This window comes from Ornithorhynchus anatinus, chromosome 1 (assembly GCF_004115215.2).
Source record: "Ornithorhynchus anatinus isolate Pmale09 chromosome 1, mOrnAna1.pri.v4, whole genome shotgun sequence".
NCBI classification, from domain to species: Eukaryota; Metazoa; Chordata; class Mammalia; order Monotremata; family Ornithorhynchidae; genus Ornithorhynchus; species Ornithorhynchus anatinus.
In genome coordinates, this window is record NC_041728.1 from 33,927,691 (window position 1) to 33,950,855 (window position 23,165).

At 49.2% G+C, this 23,165-nt stretch overlaps 1 protein-coding gene across 2 annotated transcripts in view; it reads right to left on the minus strand.

The window, feature by feature from the left end:
• Positions 1 to 401: 401 nt before the first annotated feature.
• LOC100680674 (deubiquitinase DESI2) overlaps positions 402 to 23,165 on the minus strand; it is a 78,834-nt gene continuing 56,070 nt past the window's right edge. The window contains exons 4-5 of one of the 2 annotated variants that reach the window (XM_029076431.2): positions 22,055 to 22,196; positions 402 to 544 (exon numbers count right to left, since the gene is read on the minus strand). In XM_029076431.2, the coding sequence (XP_028932264.1) occupies positions 524 to 544; positions 22,055 to 22,196 (163 nt within the window). In that variant the 3' untranslated portion in view covers positions 402 to 523. Of the gene's footprint in view, positions 545 to 12,369; positions 13,468 to 22,054; positions 22,197 to 23,165 lie in introns of those variants that run through there. The other variant, XM_029076424.2, reaches the window with a different exon arrangement.

The following is a 23,165-nucleotide window of genomic DNA, read 5'->3' on the forward strand; positions in this document are numbered from 1 at the left end:
AACTGAGGCCCAGAGAAGCGAAGTGACTTGTCCAAGGTCACACAGCAAGCAATCACTGTGTGCAGAGCCCTGAAATAAGCACCTGGGAGAACACAATACAGTTAATAATAATTGTGGTATTTGCTAAGCACTTGCTATGTGCCGGGCACTGTATTAAGCACTCAGGTGGATACAAGCGAATCGGGTTGGACACAGTCCCTATCCCGCATGGGGCTCACAGTCTCAATCACCATTTTCCAGATGAGGTGACTGAGGCATGGAGAAGTGAAGTGACATGCGCAAGGCCACACGGCGGGCAAGTGGCGGAGGCAGGATTAGAACCCATGATTCCCAGGCCTGTGCTTTCTCCACTATGCCATGCTGCTCCCTTTTCAAGGAGCTTACGGAGTACTCACCTAATTTTCCTCCAACTTCTCCAATCGCTTCTTTTCAGTTTTGTTGACAGACTCCTCTTCCGTTCTCCATTCTCTAACTGTGGGCTCTATTCTGGGTCCTCCGTTCATCTCGCTCTCCACATGCTTTCTCAGGAAGCTCGTCTGCTAACCTGGTGGGTTTTGGGGGGTTTTTTAATGGCATTGGTTAAGCGCTTACTCTGTACTAGGCACTGTAATAAGCACTGGAGTAGATACATCATAGTCAGATTGAACACAGTCCCTGTCCCACATGGGGCCCACAGTCTTAATCCTCATTTTACAGATGAAGTAGTTGAGGCCCAGAGAAGTGAAGCGTTTTGCCAAGGTCACACAGCAGACATGTGGCAGAGTCAGGATTAGAACCCAGGTCCTCTGAGTCCCAGGCCCGTGCTCTTACCATTAGGCCACGATGCTTCTCTGTCAGCACTATTCACCTGCTATTTGTCGGCTCACAATCTTCATTCCCCTCAAGCTAACCTTCTTTGGGTGGTATCTCACTCTAGAGCCTACCACCCCTGCTTCCCCCTCCCCCTGCGGACTGCAGCTCTCCCCATATTCACAGCCCTCCTAAAATCCCACCCCTCCAATGCCGCCTTCAGCACTCACGTAGGTATCATCTCTCTGGCCGTTAATTCTCGGTCTCCTTCGCGGCCTCCTCCTCTGCCTCCCACCCCCTAACTGTGGGGGGCCCTCACGGTTCAGTTCTGGGTCCCCTTCTAGTCTCCACCTTACACCCACTCCCTTGGAGAACTCATTCGTTTCCACTGCTTCAACTACCAACTCTGTGCCGATGATACCCGAATCTCCATCTCCAGCCCTGTTCTCCCTCCCTCTCTCCAGTCTTGCATTTCCTCCTGCCTTCAAGACATGTCTGCTTGGATGTCCTCCCGTCACCTCAAACTTATCATGTCCAAAACAGAAGTCCTTACCTTCCCACCCAAACCCTGTCCTCCCCCTGACTTTCCCATCACTGTAGACGGCACCACCGTCCTTCCTGTCTCACAAGCCCGTAACTTTGGTGTTATTCTTGAGTCCTCTCTCGCATTCAACCACATATTCAATCCATCGCCAAATCCTGTCGGTCCCACCTTCACAACATCGCTGAACTCCGCCCTTTCCTCTCCATCCAAACCGCTATCACATTAATACAATCACTCATCCTATCCCTCCTGGATGACTGCATCAGCTTCCTTGCTGACCTTCCAACCTCCTGCCTCTCCCCACTCCAGTCCTGCTGCCCAGATCACTTTTGTACATAAACGTTCAGAACATGTCACCCTCCTCTTCAAGAACCTCCAGTGGTTGCCCATCCACCTCTGCATCAATCAAAAACTCTTTACCATTGGCTTTAAAGCGATCAATCCCCTTGCCCCCTCCTATCTCATCTCGCTCCTCTCCTACTACAACCCAGCCCACTCACTTCGCTCCTCTAATGCCAACCCTCTCACTGGGCCTCCATCTTGTCTATCTCACCGTGGAACCCCCGGCCCACGTCCTACCTCTGGCCTGGAATGCCCTTCCTCCTCAAATCCTCCATACAATTACTCTCCCCTGCTTCAAAGCCTTCTTGAAGGCACATGTCTTCCAGGAGGCCTTCGCTGACTAAGCCTCCCCCCCCCCCCCCTTTCCTCTTCTTCCCTTCCCTTCTGCATCACCCTGCCTTGCTCCCTGTGTTCTTCCCGGGCTTGGGAGTCAGAGGTCATGGGTTCAAATTCCAGCTCAGCCACTTGTCAGCTGTGTGGCTTTGGTGGACAAGTCACTTCACTTCTCTGGGCCTCAGTTACCCCATCTGTAAAATGGGGATTAAGACTGTGAGCCTCACGTGAGACAACCTAATCACCTTGTATCCTTCCCAGCACTTAGAACAGTGCTTTGCACATAGTAAGCACTTAACAAATGCCATCATTATTATTGTTATTATTATTCCCCCCTCCCAGCGCCCAGCACTTATGTACATATTTGTCATTTATTTATATTAATGTCTGTCTTCCCCCCTCTGGCCTGTAAGCTCACTGTGGGCAGGGAATGTGACCATTTATTGTTGGAGTGTACTTTCTCAAGTGCTTAATACAGTGCTCTGCAGACAGTAAGCGCTCTATAAATACCATTGAAGGAACGATTTAATCTGTGCTCATCCTCAGCACATTTTTTAAAAATGGTATCTCTTAAGTGCTTGCTGTGTGCCAGGGACTGTACTAAGCACCGAGGTAGATACAAGATAATCAGGTTGGATTCAGTTCCTGTCCCAAATAGAGCTCACTGTCTTAATCACCATTTCACAGATGAAGTGTCTGAAGCACTGAGAAGTCAAGTGACTTGCCCAAGGCCAGGTGGCAGACAAATGGTGGAGCCTGTTTTTACTCAGTGGTTCATTCAGTCCCTGACTTTGATTATTCCGTCTGTAAATACTTTACATCTGTCAATTCTTTAAAGCTTAAGCACCTTGTGGGTGCTTTAGAGTCGGGGAAAAAAAATAAAATAAAAAGAGCTAAGACTAGCCGACCCGGTTTATCTTCCCTTGGAAGTGCTAGATGAGTTACCGAACCAGGTATCTGTATACAAGTCCACACCCGAAACACATTTACACCCGAAACCCTGGACCATTAAGTAATACGCAGTGTTGTGGGCAAGGTTTGTGTCACTTTGCCTCTGGCCTGGACCACCCTCCCTTTTCATATCTGACAAACAATGACCTTCAAAATCTTCCCGAAGGCACACCTCTACCAAGAGGCCTTCCCTGACTAAGCCTTCCTTTCCTCTTCTACCACTCTCCTCTGCGACACCCTTCCACTTCCACTTGTATTTGCTCCCTTTAATTCATCCTTCCCTCAATACTAAAGCACTTAGGTACATATCCATCATTTATTAATTTATATTACTGTCTGTGTCCCCCTCTTGTCTGTTTGCTCCTTGTAAGCAGGGAGCGTGTCTACCAACTGTTATATTGTTACATTGTACTCTCCCAAGTGCTTAGTACAGTGCTCTGCAGCACAGGAAGTGCTCCATAAATGCAATTGATTGGTTGATTGATTGAACTTCCCCACTTCTCCCCTCCCTCCCAAGCCATTCTCACGATTGGCCTCTCCCTCTAGACCGTGAGCTCTTTGTAGGCCAGGAAGATGCCTGTGAATCAGTCAATCAAACCAATGGTATTTATTGATGGCTTCCTGCGTGCTGAGCACTGTACTAAGCACTTAAGAGAATACAATACAAAAGAGCTGTACGGTCCACAAGGAGCTTACAGACAAGATGGGGGAGAGAGACCTCAAAATTAATTATGGGTTTGCACATATAACACTAGCCTGGTGGGGGCAGGGACAGGGACCGTGTCCAACCCGAGGTGCTTGTAACCACCCCAGGACTTAGTACAGTGCATGGCACATAGTAAGCACTTATATACTATAATGATAATAATATCTACCCCAGTACTTAGAACAGTGCCTGGGACATAGGGTTTAATAAATACCAGAGAAAAAACCTGATTAACTTGTATCTACTCCAGCATTTAATATAGGGCACGGCACATAGTAAGCTCTTAACAAATACCACAATGTTATCGTTATTATTATTATTATTCCTTTGGGAAGCCACTCCGGCCGGGTCCACTAATGCCCGGTGCCTCCAGTATTGGATCAATGAGTATACATCCAACCTAGGCACAGGCGTGTTTCACTCTGACATCGAGATCTACTGCAGAGGTATGGTGCCAGGGGAGGGGGAGGGGATGGGGGCCATCATGTAGGCTCCACTATCACCTTATTACTATTATTATTATCATTATTATTATTATCAAATACCATTTAAAAAACAACAGCTTGCAAGTAGGGGGCCAGACATCTGTAGTAAGGTGTATCAGACTTCTGCCTGTGGTCTTTTCTTTGGCCACAAGGGAGAGTCCTGGTTCCTACTAATCCAGTGTTCCCAGATTTGCTCCCGGCTTTGGCCTGGACTCCGGACAAAATTCCCAGGAGGGAGGAAGGGAGAGAGGGAAGAAAGGCAGCGAGCGACCATCACCCAAATGGGAAACTTTGAAATTCCCATAAAAGGGCAGAGGCCATCTCTCCTGGTGGGAAACAGCCTGACTCAGTGGGAAGAGGTCAGCCCCGGGAGTTGAGACCTAATAGCAATAATAATCAGGGTATTTGTCGAGCGCTTACCATGTGCCAGGCACTATACTGGGCACTGGGATAAATGCAAGGTATTCAGGTGGGACACAGTCCATGTCCCACATAGGGCTCCCCACCTCAATCCCCATTTTAGAGATGAGGTAACTGAGGCCCTGAGAAGTGAAGTCACTTGGCAGACAAATAGTGGAGCTGCGATTAGAACCCAGGTCCTTCTGACTCCCAGGCCACGCTGCTTCTGGGTTGTAAGCCCCGCTCCACCACTTGGCTGCTGTGTGACCTTGGGCGAGTCACTTCTCCTCATGTCTCCAAGCATCAGTTTCTTCAGCTGTGAAATGGAAACTCCACACCTGTTCTTTCTCTTAGACTGTGATCCCCATGTGGGACAGGGAGTAATTGTAACCCTCCCTCCTCCCCTCCCTCCTTCCCACACCAAGTCTTGGCACACATAGTAACATTTTAAGAAATACCACAATTTTTCATTATTATTTTGCACAAACCCACAGGCCACAACTGAACCCCTACTGGCTGTGTCAGACCTGCCTTAGTGATGGGGAACGCTATATCAATCCACGCTGCTGGAGAAGCAGCGTGGCTCAGTGGAAAGAGCACGGGCTTTGGAGTCAGGGCTCATGAGTTCGAATCCCAGCTCTGCCACTTGTCGGCTGTGTGACTGTGGGCAAGTCACTTAACTTCTCCGTGCCTCAGTTCCCTCATCTGGAAAATGGGGATTAAGACTGTGAGCCCCACGTGGGACAACCTGATTCCCCTATGTCTACCCCAGCGCTTAGAACAGTGCTCGGCACATAGTAAGCGCTTAACAAATACCAACATTATTATTATTATTATATCAATCAATCAATCAGTCAAGTGCAGAACATTGAACTAAGTACTTCAGAGGGTTCAATAGGCTTAATCGATAATTGAGAAGCAGCTTGGCCTAGTGGATAGAGCACAGGCTGGGAGTCAGAAGGGCCTGGGTTCTAATCGCGGCTCCATCACTTGTCTCCTTTGTGACCTTGGGCAAATCACTTAATTTTTCTGTGGCTCATTTATCTCATCAGTAACATGGATATTAAGACTGTGAGCCCCATGAGGGACACGGACTTAGTCCAACCTGATTAGTTTCTATCTACCCCAAAACTTAGTACAGTCCCTGGCACGTAGTAAGCGCTTAAGAAATGTGAGTGAAAAAAATCAATATATGATCTCTGCCCTCAAGATGCTTATAATCTAGAGGGGCAGACAAGCACTAAACTGAATTACAGATAAAGAGAAGCAGTGATATTTATTGAGTACTTACTCTGTGTAAAGCATTCATGAATGAATCGTATTTATTGAGCTCTTACTGTGTGCCAAGCACTGTAAAACACAAGCACCGTACTAAGTGCTCGAGAAACTACACGTACTTAGTACAGTGCTTTTCACATGGTAAGCACTCAATAAATACGATTAATAATAATGGAGTTGGTAAGCACGATCCCCGCTTCCACTTTTGTGAAGAGCTTGTATTGTACATTTACTTGCTCCCAGCGCTGCCCTCGATTTATTTTTAAGCATTTGAAGTCCTTAGGGAAGGGCAGGGTCTAAGTAGCATGGTGCAGGGGAGAGAGCACGGGCCTGGGAGTCAGAAGGTCATGGGTTCTAATCCTCACTCTGCCACTTGTCTGCCATGTGACCTTGGGTAAGTCACTTCACTTCTCTGGGCCTCAGTTCCCGCATCTGCAAAATGGGGATCGAGACTGTGAGCCCCATGTGGGACAGGGAGTGTGTCCAACTTATTTGCTTGTATCCATCCCAGTGCATAGTACAGTGCCTGGCACATAATAACCAAGTACCACTATTATGATTATTATTATTAGTTGCTTTAATATGGAGTGTTTTCTGCATCCCTCGAGGTCAGGTGAGGTTTTTTTGTTTCGTTTTGTCTTTTTTTGTTGTGGTGGTTTTTTTGGAATGGTATTTGTTAAAGTGCTTACTCTGTGCCAGGCACTGTTCTAAGCGCTGGATTAGATACAAGCTAATCAGGTTGGACACAGTCGCCGTTCCTCCTGGGGCTCAGTCTCTAATCCTATTTTCCAGATGAGGGACCTGAGGACCAGAGAAGTGAAGTAACTTACCCAGGTCACCCGGCAGACATTTGGCGGACCTGGATCTTCCCCCCTCCCAACCCCTCCAGCACTTATGTACCTAACTGTCATTTATTTATTTGTACCCATGTTTGTCTCCCCTCTCTGGATTGTAAGCTCGTTGTGGTCAGGGAATGTGTTGGTTTGTTTTTGTATCATACTTTCCCAAGCACTTGGTACAGTGTTCTGCACGCAATAAACTCTTGATAAATACCATTGAATGATTCGAATCCAGGACTCGTTGTGAGGTTGGAAGATGGGAGGAGCGAGCAAGTGCCCCCAGGGAGCGGAGAAGCAAGGCCAGGGAACACCTTCAGGGCTTCTCAACTGGAACTGGTCAGTTGAGAATGTTGCTATTGGCCCAGAACTGTGTGGTGACCCTGGGATTCGTTTTGTGAGCCCTATGTGGAACAGGAACTGTGTCCAACCTGATTAACTTGTATCCACCCCAGTGCTTACCACAGTGTCTGGCACAGAGTAAGGATTTAACAAATGCCATAAAAAAATGGGGCCTGCTCAAGGGCCTGGCAGCATCAGCCCCTCAGGAGGCCAGCAGATCTCAGGAAAGTCTGTGAGAATTGCCTACCTTACAGGAGAAGTAGCTCGGCCTCGTGGACAGAGCCTGGACCTGGGAGTCAGAGGACCTGTGTTGGAATCATTCGTTCAACTGTATTTATTGAGTGTTCACTGTGTGCAGAGCACTGTACTAAGCGCTTGGAAAATACAATACAATAAATAGAGACAATCCTTGCCCACGATGGGCTCAGAGTCTGGGGGGGAAGACAGACAGCAATACAAGTAAACAGGCATCAATATAAATGAATAGAATTATAGATATATACATACATACATAAGTGCTGTGGGGTGGGAGGGGACGAGCTAAAGAGAGTCGTGGTGACACGGAAGGAAGTGGGAGCTGAGGAAAAGGGGGCTTAGCCTGGGAAGGCCTCTTGGAGGAGGTGCGCCTTCAGCAGGGCTTTGAAGAGGGGAAGAACGATTGGCGGATTTGGGGACGGAGGGCATTCCAGGCCAGAGGTAGGACGTGGGCCAGTGTTCGGCGGTGGGACAGGCGAGATCGAGGCACAGGGAGAAGGTTAGCACCAGAGGAGCTGAGTGTGTGGGTTGGGATGGAGAAGGAGAGAAGGGAGGTGAGATAAGAAGGGGAAAGGTGATGGAGAGCTCTAAAGCCAATAGTGAGGAGTTTTTGTTTGATAGGGAGGTGGATAGGCAACCACTGGACATTTTTGAGGAGGTGGGTGACACTCCCTGAACGTTTCTGTAGAAAGATAATGTGGGCAGAGGAGTGAAGTATAGACTGAAGTGGGGAGAGTCAGAAGGTTGGGAGGTCAGAAAGGAACCCGATGCAGTCATCCGGGCGGGTTGGGATGAGTGACTGTACTAACGTTGTAATGGTTTGGATGGAGAGGAAAGGGCGGATCTTGGCGATGTCGTGAGGGTGAGACTGAATCCCAGCTCTGCCACTTATCTGCTGCCTGTGACCTTGGGCAAGTCATTTCACTTCTCTGGGTTTCAGGTACCTCATCTGGAAAATGGAAGACTGAAAGACTCTGAACCCCATGTGGGACAGGGACGGTGTCCAACCTGATTATCTTGTACCTACCCCAGCGTTTAGTACAGTGCCCAGTATATAGTAAGCATTTAACAAATACCATGTCAATAAAAGGCATTGTTCTATACAGAGAGATTCAATCATCCTCATTGCAGTTGCATCCCCAGGCTCCTATCTATCTGGTGTCTCTATACCCACAGTATCCAACCAATTGAAGCAGCGTGGCCTAGTGGAAAGAGCACGGTCCTGGGAGTCAGAGGACCTGGGTTGTAGTCCTGACTGCCAATACGCTTGCTGTGTGACCTTGGGCAAGTCACTTCACTTCTCTGTGCCTCAGTTTTCTCAACTGTAAAATTGGAAGAGTACCTTTTCTCTCTCCTATTTAGACTGTGAGCTCCTTGTGGGACAGGGACTGTGTCTGATGTAAGAAACTTATAATAATAATGTTGGTATTTGTTAAGCACTTACTATGTGCAGAGCACAGTTCTAAGCGCTGGGGTAGATACAGGGTAATCCGGTTGTCCCACATGAGGCTAACAGTCTTAATCCCCACTTGTACCTACCTCAACACTTACAACAGTGTCAGGCACATAGTAAGCACTGCTTTAAATAATAATTATAATAATAATAATAATAATGGTATTGGTTAAGTGCTTCCTATATGCCAAGCACTGCTCTAAGCACTGGGGGAGATACAAGGTTATCAGGATGCACCACGTGGGGCTCACAGTCTTAATCCCCATTTTACAGATGAGGTAACTGAGGCACAGAGAAGTTAAGTGACTTGCCCAAAGTCACACAGGGGACAAGTGGCAGAGCCGGAATTAAGAACCCACGACCTCTGACTCCCAAGCCCAGGCTCTTTCCACTGAGCCACGCTGCTTCCCTAAGCAGAGTACATATAAATGTTGTACATATCTTAATATTATATGTTATAAATCAGTTATTTATTCATATAAATGTCTGTCTCCCCCTCTAGACTTTAAGCTCGTTATGGGCAGGAAACGGGTCTGCTAATTGTGTTGTATTGTAAATATCACTAGTAGACTGGGGTTGATGGGGGCATGTTTTCCTGCCTACTACGGTTGTTCTTTAATGGGAGTTTTATAAAATTGCTTTGCCTATTTCGTGTGCATGTTTCCCTAACGTTGGACTTATGGGAAAGCCTACAGGTTTATGTACATATCTGTAATTTGTTTATATTAACGTCTGTCTCCCCGTCTAGACCGTAAGCTTGCCGTGGGCAGGGAATGTCAGCTAACTGTTAGATTGTAATAATAATAATTATGGTATTTGTTAAGAGCTTACTATGTGCCAAACAAGGTTCTAAGTCCTGGGGTAGATACAAGGTAATCAGGTTGTCCCAGAGAGGGCTCACAGTTTTAATTCCCATTTTACAGATGAGGTAACTGAGGCACAGAGAAGTTAAGCGGCTTGCCCAAGGTCACACAGCAGACAAGTGGCAGAGGCAGAATTAGAACCCACTTCCTCTGACTCCCAAGCCCGTGCTCTTTCCACTGTCATGCTGCTTGTACTCTTCCAAGTGTTAAGTACAGTGCTCCACACATAGTAAGTGCTCAATAATTACCACTGATGGATTGATCGATTAAGAAATACCATTCAAAAACCCTGCAGGCTAGCGATCTAATTAGCATGCCCATCATTGAAGTCAACAACCAACGTAATTGGGATGAACCATGGAGGGGAAACTGAAGTCTCAATCCCATTTTGGGTTGGCCGGGGGCTTAAGGAGAACCCGGAAAGGGTAGAGAAGGCCTATCAGAGAGAGAAACTCGGATGCTGGCGGCCGGAGAGCGAAGCAGGCCAGAGCAAATGAGAGTGAGCCATGGAAACCACCCTTCAAATCGATTGGGCTTTTATTTTACAAAGGTCTGAATTCAGTTGGGGGCCGCCCTAATCACTAGAGAAAAGGTTAAAAGTAGGGATCAGCCGGGGCGTTTCCTCTGGCCCCGTGGGGTTTGGCATCTAGGTTCCTGGGATCGGAAAAGAGGAGGGCAGCGGATCGCCGTTCTGTCTGGTATTCCTGGCCTGGGCACCTCCCCTGCTGTCTATGTGACCACAGAATACAGATCCCTGCTCCAAGCCTGCTTCCTGCTCATGTTATCCACCAGAAGGCTTAGAGGATAGAGCACGGGCCTGGGAGTCAGAAGGACCTGTGTTCTAATCCCGCCTCTGCCGCCTTTCTGCTGTGTGACCGCAGACAAGTCACTTCCCTTTTCTGTGCCTCGGTTACCTCCTCTTTAAAAGGGGGATTAAGACTGAGAGCTCCCTGTGGGACATGGACTGTGTCCAACTTGGTTAGCTTGCATCTACCCCAGTGCCTGGTACATAGTAAGCACTTAACAAGTACCAAAAAAAAAACCCAAACCCCCCCCAAAAAAGAGAAAAGGAGGGAGGGAAGGAAAGAGGGGGGGATGGAGAAAGCGGGGAGATAAAGAAGGAAGAAGGGAAAGAAGGAGGAAGGCAGAGAGAGATGGAATGAAGGAAGGAAAGACTAAGGGAAGGAAAGAAAGGGAGAAGGAGAGTGGGAAGGAAGGAGGGGATGGGAGGTGATTGCCTTACCTAGAAGCTAACAAAGGACTTTCTAAATGGACCCATCATTTTTGCAAAGACAAATGCTCGCTTCTACATACACGCACATACACACACACATAGACCCCTTCACTTCTAAGGGCTCAAACTTCACATTACCAGGGTAGGAGAGGGAACCAAGGCCAGCACAGAAGCCAAGATGTCACACAGAGAAGGCCCGACAGAGGAGTAGATCCCTTCACTGGTGCCGGTCCATCTTAGCGGTTGAACGTCCATGGCGAAATGCACAAAGACTAGGCCCATCTCGGATCCCGCTCGCTCACCCGTACTGAAAGCCTGGGAGCTGGGGGCTGTTGGCTTAGGAGTGGCAAGGAATCCCTGACACCCTCCCCCCACCCCACCCCTGGGCTTTCTCCAGAGCGACACCCCCTTCCTTCTCTCTGTGTGGCTGAACTTCCAGCCGTGAGAATATGCCAAAGAGGCACAGAGGTCATCGGTCATTGGCCCCATCTGTGGAAGCCATTCGAACCTGGGATTTCTCAATATTGTCCTTACACACACACAAACACACACACACACATACACAGAGTCTCTCTCTCCCCTGTCTCTCTCTTTCTTTTTTTCTCTCTCCACTCCTCTCTGTTCTCTCTCTGTCTCTGTCGCCCTGTCTCTGTCTCTCAGTCTCTCCATCTGTTACACTCTGCTAATATCTTCTCTGGGTAATCCAGGACCCTTCCCACCCTCCCAGCCAGCTCTAGGATGGAGCTGCAGGCCCCCAGCCCTCCCCTCAGGTGCCGAGATCACCTGAGGCATGGATGCCATCTCCTGAGGGGGCCCACCGGCTTCAGATGCGGAGCCGCCAGAGGAAGGAGCCCAAGACGCTCACCGGAGAAGGAGACGGGTTTGCTCTCCCAGCCTGCCCTTAGGGGGACCAGCTCGCTCCTGCCCTTCCCCAACTCTGTGCTCCCGATCTTCCTGCCAGCGTCCAGACGGACATCCACCGACTGTCTTCACCTCCGCCATCCCACCTTTCCACAACCGGAGCACCTGGTGCGAGTCCCCAGGAACGTCCCCCGACCCCCCCACAAGGTGAAGGAGAGACTGAAAGATCACTGTGGGCAGGGAATGGGTCTGTTATATTGTTGTATCGGACTTTCCCAAGTGCTTAGTACAGTGCTCTGCACACAGTTAGCGCTCAATAAATACTATTGATTTGGGAAGGGAGACTGGCAAAGACGACCGGGAGAGCTGACAGTCCTGGAGACGTCTTCCCCTTCGGGTGCTCGGGAAGGTGGAGGGAAGGAGTGGCAGAGGCCGCCTAAGACCCTTATGAAAAGCCCATCTCCTCCGAGAGGCCTTCTCTGATTAGGCCTCCTATGTCGCCCTTTCATTTGGAAGAGGCCTTCCCCCTCTCCTTCCATTCCCGTCTGCGTTGCCCCGGTACTTGGATTTGCCCCCTTTATTCCCCTCTCCCTCAGCCCTCTCCGTCATTTATCTATTTATATGAATGTCTGTCTTCCCCTCTAGACCGTAAGCTTGTTGTGGGGAGGGAACGGGTCTATTGAGTCTGTTATGTTGTCCTCTCCCAAGCGCCTAATGCAGTGCTCCGCACACAGTAAGCGCTCAGTAGATCTGATCGATCGACTGACTGACCCTTCTTGCCACTGCCTCCAGAGGGTCCGGGGGCCTGGGGGGCAGGCGGAGCCAGCACCGAGTCCGCCCACTCCTTCGGGTCTTACAGGGGATCGACCACAGTCTCCCTCCCAACCACCGGCACAAAATCATCCTGATAAAACTCTTGGCTGGGGTGTCTTAAGGGGTTGCCAGGGAACGACGGGGATCCTTTGGATCTCATTTATGCCGGTGGGGAGACCCACCCCCTGGGACCCCAAGAAAATGTCAGGTTTATCATCAGATCTTAGAAAACGTGGGAGAGCCAAAGAGGCCGCCTGCTCATCCCTGTCGATCCATTCTTTCCTTTGTCGTGAGCTGGCAGGTGGGGAGAAGCCTGCAGAGATGGACTCTCCCAAGCCCTTACTTAGCACAGCGCTCTGCACAAAGTAAGCATTCTGGAAATACGACCGATGGATCGATGGGCAGGGCCACGGCAGCAATCCCCCAGTGTCCCGAAATAAAAGCAACCCCTTTCCAGGATGGAAATTCCCCTTTCCCACTCTTGGTTCCTGGAGAGGTCGGAGAGGGGTCCGTCCCGCTCGGCCCACCCTCCGACGGGATTCTTCAGTCGCTGGTGTCGGGGGCCGGGTGTCCAGGGAGAGAAGCGACAACAGCCGCCCTGAGTGAAAGCCATTCCTTCTCGATAGAGCTCGGAAGGCTGGCCGAGCCCCAGCCTCCTCAGGAGGAGTGAAAAGTGGGGGACCGTCCTTGGGGAGAGGAGGCCATGGGGGTCAAGGAGAGGGGAGAGGGGCTCCGGCTCAGACACGGGTATGCCTGCAAGGCCTGGAGCTTCCGGAGGCGGTCGGGGCGTCGTGTCCTGCTGCCTCTCCCTGCTCGGCGGCCGTGGCCGCGGCGGAGTCTTTGTGGAGGCCCAGGTTGATGTGGGTCTGTAGCGCGGCTGGGGTCAGCCACTCCCGGGGCAGGCAGCTCTGCAGGAACGGGATGCACGAGCTGAAGTAGGCCAGTCGGTTCACCCATCGGGGCGTCTCCCGCCCACACAGGATCTGCCCCCGCCACGAGGGCCAGGGATCGGGCGGTGGGGAGACACAGACAGACGGGGGGACAGAGAGACAGGGGGAGAGGGAGATGAGAGGAGAGAAAGAGGGAGTGAATGGAGGAAAGGGAGAAAGAGGGAGCAGGGAGAAAGTGGAGGAGAGAGAAGAGAGGGGAAGAGAGAAGGAGAGAGATGGGGAAGAGAGAGAGGGAGGGGGAGAAAGTGGAGGGGAAGAGAGGGTGAGAAATGGGGGAAGAGAGAGAGGGAGAGAATGGGGGAGGAGAAAGAGGAGAGAGGAAGTGAAGGGGAGTAGAAGAAAAGGGGGGAAAGAGATGTAGAGAATGGGGGAGAGGGAGGAAATAGAGGCAAGAAGGAGAGAGGGCAAGAGAGGGAGGGAAATGGCGAAGAGAGAGGGAGAGAATAGGGAAGGAGAAAGAGGAGGGAGAAAGTGGTGGGGAGAGGGAGGAAGATGGGAGAGAAAGAATGAGACAGTCAGAGAGATGGAGGGGGAAGGAGGGAGAAAGAAGGAGAAAGAGATGGAGAGAGAGGGATTGGGGAGATGAAGGAAGAAAGAGGAAGGGGAGAGCAAGAGAATGGGGGGGAGAAAGAAGGAGAGAGGGGGAGAGAGAGAGAGAGAGGTTAGCCAGCACTCAGCATAGAAAAGTTTCCTGTCCAGCCAGATGGGTGTACTTCCTGGTTGGATGCAAAGACCCTGAAAGTGACCTTTTGGCACTGATCCAGCCCCCTGGGTCAAGGTTGCCCCAGACTGGACCCTCACCCCCATCCCCACAACCCAGATGGTCCTTCCGGCCCTGAAATGGCCCAGTCTCTGGAAGTCCAAGACAAGGGAACTCACTCTTCAAAACCCCACCTCGTCCACCAGCCCTGGGGAGCAGGGATCCCTTCGGGCTGGCAGCTCCCGTCCCCTTGCCAACACTGGTCCATTTCTTTTTTTAATGGTATTTGTTAAACACTTACTATGTGCTAAGCACTGTTCTAAGTGATGGGATAGAAACAAGCTAATCAGGTTGGACACAGCCCCATATGGGGCTCACAGTCTTAATCCCCATTTTCTAGGGGGCGCAGAGAAGTGAAATGATTTCCCCAAGGTCACACAGCAGTCAAGTGGCAGATCCAGGATTAGAACCCAAGTCCTTCTGACTCCCAGGCCGGGACTTTATCCACGAGGCCATGCTACTTCTCAGAGAGACACCGTGGCTCCCTCCTTGAAATGTCCTGAAAACTGATGAGAGCAAGGATCGTTTACTCATCTAAAAGATTTCGGGGGAGAGGGAAAAAGGGGAGAGGAAATTGATTAATTTCTTGGGCTTGGAAATGAGCTGCCCCTTTCTTGGCCTCTCCCCTTTCAGCTATGCCTGCCAGAGTACAGGCCCAACCAGACCATCCAGCCCAGGTTCTAACCCCGGCTCTGCCACGTGTCTGCGGTGTGACCTTGGGCAAGTCATTTCACCTCTCTGTGCCTCATTTCCCTCATCTGGAAAATGGGAATTAAAAGTGAGAGCCCCAGGTGGGACAGAGTCTGTGTCCAACTTGATTAACTTGGATCTACCCCAGTGCTTAGAACTGTGCCTGGCACACAGTAGGTGCTTAACAATTACCATTATTATTATTATTATTATTAAATCACAGCATTGCTTAAGCGCTTACTACTTGCTACCTGAGGTTCTCAGATTGGACCTAGCCTTGGCCCCACACCAAGCTCACGATCCATCTTATACCCATTTTCCAAAGGAGAACTGTAAGCTCACTATTCATTCATTCAATCATTCATTCAATCATATTTGAGTGCTTACTGCGCGCAAAGCACCGTATCAATCACTTGGGAGAGTGCACTATCTGAGCAGGGAACTTATCTGCTGATCCTGTTGTATTGTCTTCTCCCATGTATAGCACTCTGCATATAGTAAGCGCTCAAAACACATCTCTGATTAGTTGATTTGAGTGCAAAAACCGAGGCCCAGAGAGTTAAGTGACTTACTCTAGGTCACACAGTGGTGGAGTTGGGATTTGAACCCAGACTTGAAGCCTGCCAGCCCCGGGCTCCTCCCATTAGGCCGTGCTGCCTCCCTAGACCCTCCTCTATTTTCCCAGTAATCCCCTGGTTTCTTCTTCCCCGAGGTAGGTAACTCAGCTACTTCAGTGGAGACCTTGACTCTTCAGGCAGGCAGCAAAGCCACTTACAATTGGGCACGTCACAGCAGAATAAAGTTGGGAGAGTCTGGATGTTTGGGAGGTTTGAGGGACAGTGCCCCTCATCCCAAGGCTTCCAGCTGCTAAGGAGAAGAGAGGAATGGGGTGATTTATACAGCAGCAGGGCCCAGTGGAAAGAACACGAGAGTGGGAGTCAGGAAACCTGGGTTCTCATCCCGGCTCTGCCCTTGAGTGCTGTGGGAACTTGGGCAAGCAATTTCGCATCTCTGAGCCTGTGACCTCCTCTGTAAAATGAAGATTAAGGCTGTGAGCCCCATCTGAGACAGGGACTGTGTTCAACTCGATTTCCTCATAATAATAATAATAATAATGTTGGTATTTGTTAAGTGCTTACTATGTGCAGAGCACTGTTCTAAGCGCTGGGGAAGACACAGGGGAATCAGGATGTCCCACGTGGGGCTCACAGTCTTTATCCCCATTTTATAGATGAGGTAACTGAAGCACCGAGAAGTGAAGTGACTTGCCCACAGTCACACAGCTGACAAGTGGCCGAGCCGGGATTCACCCCAACGCTTAGTACAGTGCTTCGGTAGACGGTAAGTGCTTTGTAAATGTCTCCCCTCTGGACTGTAAGCTTACTGTGGGCATGGAATGTATCTGTTATAATGGTATATTGTACACTCCCAAGCATTTAGTACAGCGCTCTGCAGACGTAAGCGCTCAATAAATATGATCGACTGACTAATAAATATGACTCGTCTATCTCGCTGCCAGCCTCTCACCCACATCCTGCCTCTGGCCTGAACTCTTCATACCCAACAATTATTCTCCCCACCTTCAAAGTCTTATTGGAGGCACATCTCCTCCAAGAGGCCTTCCCTGACTAAGCCCTCATTTCCTCTTTTCCCCCTCCCTTCTGCCTCACTCTGACTTGCTCCCTTTATTCTCCACACATCCCACAGCACTCATGTCCACATCCATAATTTATATATGGATATTAATGACCGTCTCCCCCTCTAGATTGTAAGTATGCTGAGGGCAGGGAATGAGTCTGCTTTATTGTTGTGTTGTACTCTCCCAAGCACTTAATACAGTGCCCTGCACCCAGTAAGCACTCAATAAATATGATTGATTAACTTAACTTCTCTATACTTCAGTTACCTCATCTGTTAAATGGGGATTCAATAATACCGTGAGCCCCATCTGGGACAAGAACTGTGTCCAACCTCATTATCTTGTATGGACCCCGCTGCCTAGAAGAGTGCTTGGCACAAGGAAAGCTCTTAACAAGTATTATCATCATCATCATCACTATTATCATAATTATTATTCTTGTTCAGTCTCCTCAAGTGTCTGTCACCAGTCTCCCTGCCCCCTTCTTATTTTCAGATTTTGAGCCCCACCCTGGCTTCCCCAACCCCACTGCTGAGCATCAGGGACAATGTCTAATTCCCTCTTATATATTTTTACCCCATCTCTGCGTACAGTAAGCCCTTAATAAATACTACTACTGCCAAATTGAATGACTTCTGCCTCTAGAGTGTAAGCTCGTCAGGGGCAGGGACTGTGCCTGTTTATTGTTATACTGTAATCTCCCAAGCAGTTAGTACAGTGCTCTGCACACAGTAAGCACTCAATAAATACCATTGAACAAATGAACGAATGAATAAATGAATGAACTTGCCCAAGGGCACACAGCAGGCACGGGGCAGAGGCAGGATTAGATCCCAGAGCCTCTGACTGCCAAACCTGCCTTCTTTTCATTAAAGCCACACCGCTTCTCTGTTGGAGCTCCCAGAGCTCCATGGCAGTGCTAAAAATAAGATCTAACCCGCTGTTTTGGGGTTTGTTTGTGGGTTGTTTTTTTAAATGGTATCTGTTCCACGCTTACTAGGTGACCGGCATCCTACTAAGCTCTGGGGTAGATAGAAGATAATCAGTTTGGATACAGCCCGTGTCCCACCTGGGTCTCACGGTCTTAATCCCCATTTTACAGATGAGGAAACTGAGGCCCAGAGAAGTGAAGTGGTTTGTCAACGGTCACACAGCAGACCAGTGGCGGGACTAGAATTAGAACCCAGGCCCAAGCTCTTTCCACTAGGACTCACTGCTTCTCAAAGACAGTTGCGGGAACAGTCTTTGACCATCAGGGAGGGAGATTGCAGTGAAGGTAGGGTAAGGACCCCTAGGAAAGAGCAGTAGCTGTTTGCTTTCACTGAAGATGCAACCTCGCATGAGAAGGAATCTCTTCTGGGCATGAAAGGACTAAAGCTGGCGGGGGGAGGGTGTCTGTGTGTGTGTGATTGATCCCCTTCCCTCTAGGTCTTTCTTCCCTTGAGTAACTGTCATGCCACTCCTTCAGCCTGAATCCTCTGGAGTCGAAATAATATCACTGTTGTTGAAAATGTTGGGCTTGCTTTGTGGGCATCGGCCTTGCTCTTCACTAGGGCTTCTCCTTTCTAGGGGGCTCCTCATGCACGAGAGGGAAATGGCAGCCCCAGATCATACGTTAGAGTTGGAATGCACAGTCCTCCCCTTTCCCCCCCGCAGCCTCCGCTCCTCACGGCACCTTGAATCTACCTGGTGAGAGCTCTTGGCTCAAACTACCTTCCTCTCGTGTCTTCTTGTTGCCACCCCCTTTGTTTAAGATGGTATTTATTCAATTAGTGGCATTTATTGAGGGCTTACGGTGTGCAGAGCACTGTACTAAATGCTTGGGAGAGTATGATAAGCAGAATTGGTAGACAAGTTCCCTGTGCACAGCAAGACTGTACACTGTCTGTTTATTGTTGTACTGTACTGTCCCAAGAGCTTAGTACAGTACTCCACACACTGTAAGTGCTCAATAAATATGATCGAACGGGTGAATGAGCCAAAAGTCTAAGCACTTACTGTGTGTCAGGCCCTGTACTAAGCAGCTATGGGTAGATACCAGCTAATCTGCTTGGACACAGTCCGTATCCCACATGGGCTCACAGTCTTAATCCCCATTTTACAGACGAGGGAACTGAGGCGCAGAGAAATGAAGTGACTTGCCCAAGGTCATCCACCAGGCAACCGGCGGAGTCGGGATTAAAACCCTGGAAAGAACCTCACCTTGGCAGTGGGTATGCCGACGGAAGGTGAAAGGTCACGGGCTCTCCCGGTCACCCTAGACTAAAGTCTGAGGTCTGGGAGACCCGGAGGGGAAAGGAACTAGCGATCCTGGCCCTAATGCCATGAAGCTGCTCTCTAAATCTGCACATCATTTTCTGAAGCAAATGGAAACAGACCCCGTGAACTCAATGTCCTTCTGAGTGTTGACTTGCAAGAGCTGAATGAAAGAAGATCGGCCCCAGAAGTAATGCCATCTTCCTATGACATTCATTGTAAAAAGCCTGATCACGTGAACGGCTCATGAGACCAGAATAGCAGTTTTAAGATCTGGGTTGGAAAAATAGTAATTATCGTGATATCTGTTAAGCACGTCCTATGTGTCAAGCACTGTACTGAACACTGGAGGAGATATAAGATCATCAGGTCCCACCTGGGGCTCACTGTCTCAGTAGAATAGGTATTGAATCCCCATTTTTGCAGTTGAGGGAACTGAGGCACAGAGAAGTGAGGTGACTTGCCCAAGGTCACGTTTCGGACAGTCCATATCTGTAATTTATTTATTTTTTATTAATGTCTGTCTCCCCACCTCTAGACTGTAAGCTCGTTGTGGGCACCTTCATAACATCACCAAGATCCACCCTTTCCTCTCCATCCAAACCGCTACCTTGTTAGTACAGTCACTCATCCTATCCCAACTGGATGACTGCATCAGTCTCCTTTCTCACCTTCCCAACCTCCTGCTTCTCTCCACTTCAGTCTATACTTCACTGCTGCCTGGATTATCTTTCTACAGAAATGTGCTGGGCATGTCGCCCCCCCTCCTCAAAAATCTCCAGTGGTTACCTATCCACCTTCGTATCAAGCAAAAACTCCTCACTCTTGGCTTCAAAGCTCTCCATCGCCCTGCCCCTCCTACCTCACCTCCCTTCTCTCCTTCTACAGCCCAGCCCACACACCCCGCTCCTCTGCCGCTCGCCTCCTCACTGGTCCTCGTTCTCTTCTGTCCCGCCGTCGACCCCTGGCCCACGTCCTACCTCTGGCCTGGAATGCCCTCCCTCCTCACATCTACCAAACCAGCTCATTTCCCCCCTTCAAAACCCTACTGAGAGCTCACCTCCTACAGGATGCCCCAGAGTGAACCCCCTTTTTCCTCTGCTCCCCCTCCCCTGCCCATCGCCTCGACCTGCCCCCTTTGCTCTACCCCTCCACCCCACAGCACTTGTGTATATACGTACATATCTATAATTTTACATATCTACATATCTATAAATCTATTTATTTATATTAATGTCTGTTTACTTTTCATATATACAATTCTATTTATTTATATTGATGCTACTGACACCTGTTTACTGTCTCCCCCTTCTAGACTTTGAGCCTGTTGTGGGTAGATATTGTCTCTGTTGCTGAATTATACTTTCCAAGCACTTAGTACAGTGCTCTGCTCATGGTAAGTGCTCAAGAAGCAGCGTGGCTCAGTGGAAAGAGCCCGGGCTTGGGAGACAGAGGTCATGGGTCCTAATCCCGGCTCTGCAACTTGTCAGCTGTGTGACCTTGGGCAAGTCACTTAACTTCTCTGTGCTTCAGTTACCTCATCTGTAAAATGGGGATGAAGACTGTGAGCCCTATGTGGGATTACCTTGTATCTACTCCAGCGCTTAGAACAGAGCTTGGCACATAGTAAGCGCTTAACAAATATCAACATTATTATTATTAATAAATATAATTGAATGAATGAATGAACAGGGAATGTGTCTATTGTTGTATTGCACTCTCCCAACTGCCTAGTACAGTGCTTTGCACACAGTAAGCACTCAATAAATACAAATGAATAAATGAATGAATGGACAGGGAATGTGTCTGTTTACTGTTGTACTGTACTCTCCCAGCTGCTTAATACAGTGCTTTGCACACAGGAAGAGCTCAATAAATATGAGTGATTGAATTAATGAATACTTCTCATTTAAAGCCATCTCAGTGTTAGAGCAGGGTGACCGGCTTGATCCAGACAGAATGGGGCTGGAAGCTCGTTGAGAGCAGGGAACATGTTCGACAACCAATTCTATTGTATGGTACCCTTCCAGGTGCTTAGTACAATGCTCTGTACACAGTAAGCGCTCCATAAATGCCATGATTCATTTTGTACTCTTCCAAGTGCTTAGGACAGTGCTCTGCACACAGTAAGAGTTCAATAAATATGAGTGAATGAATGAATGAATGCTTCTTATTTAAAGCCGTCTCATTGCGAGCGCAGGGTGACCGGCTTGATCCAGACAGAACGGGGCTGGAAGCTCGTTGAGGGCAGGGAACGTGTTCGACAACCAACTCTGTTGTACGGTGCCCTCCCAGGTGCTTAGTACAATGCTCTGTACACGGTAAGCACTCAATAAATGCCATGATTTATATTGTACTCTTCCAAGTGCTTAGGACAGTGCTCTGCACACAGTAAGAGCTCAATAAATACCACTGATTGAATGATTGATCTGTGCATAGAAAGTGCTCAATAAATACCAATGATGATGATAACTGGGTTAGGAAGGTCAGCATTAAGAGTGACTGAGGCCATACACACCTCACCCCGAGGCCTTCCAGGCTTCAACTCTTCTAGGGTTTTCGAGGTGACACCCCCACCCCCCACCAGGGGTAATAATCTGTAGACTGTAAATTCCTGTGGGAAGGGATCTTGACTATCACCTCTATTGGATTCTCCCCAGTGCTCAGTACAGCGCTCTGCACACAGTAAGCACTCAATAAATACCATTGATTGACTGTAAGCTCACTGTGGGCAGGAACATGTCTACAAACTCTGTTACAGTGTACTCTCCCAAGCACTTAGTAATAATAATAATGGCAATAATAATAATTATGATTCTTGTTAAGCACTGTTCTAAGCTCTGGAGTAGATACAAGTCATTCATTCATTTATATTAATTGAGCGCTGTGTGCAGAGCACTGTACTAAGTGCTTGGAAAGTAAAATTTGGCAACAGAAAGGGACAATCCCTACCCAGCAACAGGCTCGCAGTCTAGAAGGGGGAACACAGTCAGGCTGGACACAGTCCCTGTCCCACATGGGGCTCACAGAAATAATGCCCCTTTTTACAGATGAGGGAACAGAAGCCCAGAGAACTGAAACGACTTACCCAAGTGTGTGCAGACATGTGGTGGGGCCGGAATTAGAACTCAGGTCCCTTTGACTTCCAGGCCTATGCTCTATCCACAAAGCCATGCTTTTCTACGGTGTACTGCGCATGGTAAGTGTTCAATAAATACCACTGACTGAGAAAAGAAGGACGAGCCCCCTCGCTCCCTGATCCCCCGGGGGCTCACCTCGGCCAGGGCATCCGAGAAGTGGTTACAGTTCTTGTGCATGAGGTGATAGGCATTCCCCTTGTACTCCTTCCCCAGCTCCTCCACGATCTTGTCCACGTCTTCCTCAGTGAAGTCTGTGCTGCCCAAGGCTATGGCTTCTCTGTGGAGGAGAAGGTCCGGGGATGGTGTCGGGGGGCACAAGAGTTAGGGAGCAGCTCGGGGCCAGAGGAGGGTGGGGGGTGGTCTTCGCTTGCCACAGGGGCTCTGAGGGCTGGGTGGAAATCACTCCCCGTGTTCTTCCACACGTTCCCATGCTCCCAGCCCAGGGGACCATACCTTTAGAAGAGAGGGGAGTTTTCATTTGTTTTTTGTTTTATGATACTCGTTAGGCACCCACTGTGTGCCAGCCACGGCCATAAGTGCTGGGGGAGATACGAGATCATCAGTTTGGACACATAGGACTCCCAATATTAATCCCCATTTTGCAGATGAGGAAACGGAGGCACGGAGAAGTGAAGTGACTTGTCCCAGGTCACACAGCAGACAAGGGGCAGAGCAGGCATTGGAATGCAGGTCCCCTGACTCCCAGGCCCAGGCTCTTTCCACTAGGCCACACCATTCCAGTCCCTGTGAGGCCGTAAGCTCCTTGATGGCAGGCATCTCATCTACCTATGTACCTATGTCTCCCGAGTGCTTAGTTCAGTGCTCTGCACAGAGTAGATTCTCAAGAAATTCCACCGATTGATAGATCCGAGGCCTCTCAGCTGAGGCCGCCATCGGCTCTTTTGGCCAGAGGTGCATCCCGCGGTGGGAACCAGAGCGCAAAACTCCATCCCCACTGAAGATCAGAAGTCAGAAGGTTTCCCTTTCTGCCACCAGTCTTCAAGACCCGGGGCCAGGAGGAGACATTTCTGTCCTTTTGAGTTGAGTTCTAGATACAGAATGTAGACTGTGAGTTTTTGGACTCTCCCAAATAATAATAATGGCACTTGTTAAGTACCACGCACCGTTCTAAGCGGTTAGACACAAGTTCATTCTTTCAGTCATCCATTCAGTTGTGTTTATTGAGCGCTTACTGTGTACAGAGCACTGTACTAAGCGCTTGGAAAGAACGATTAGGCAACAGATA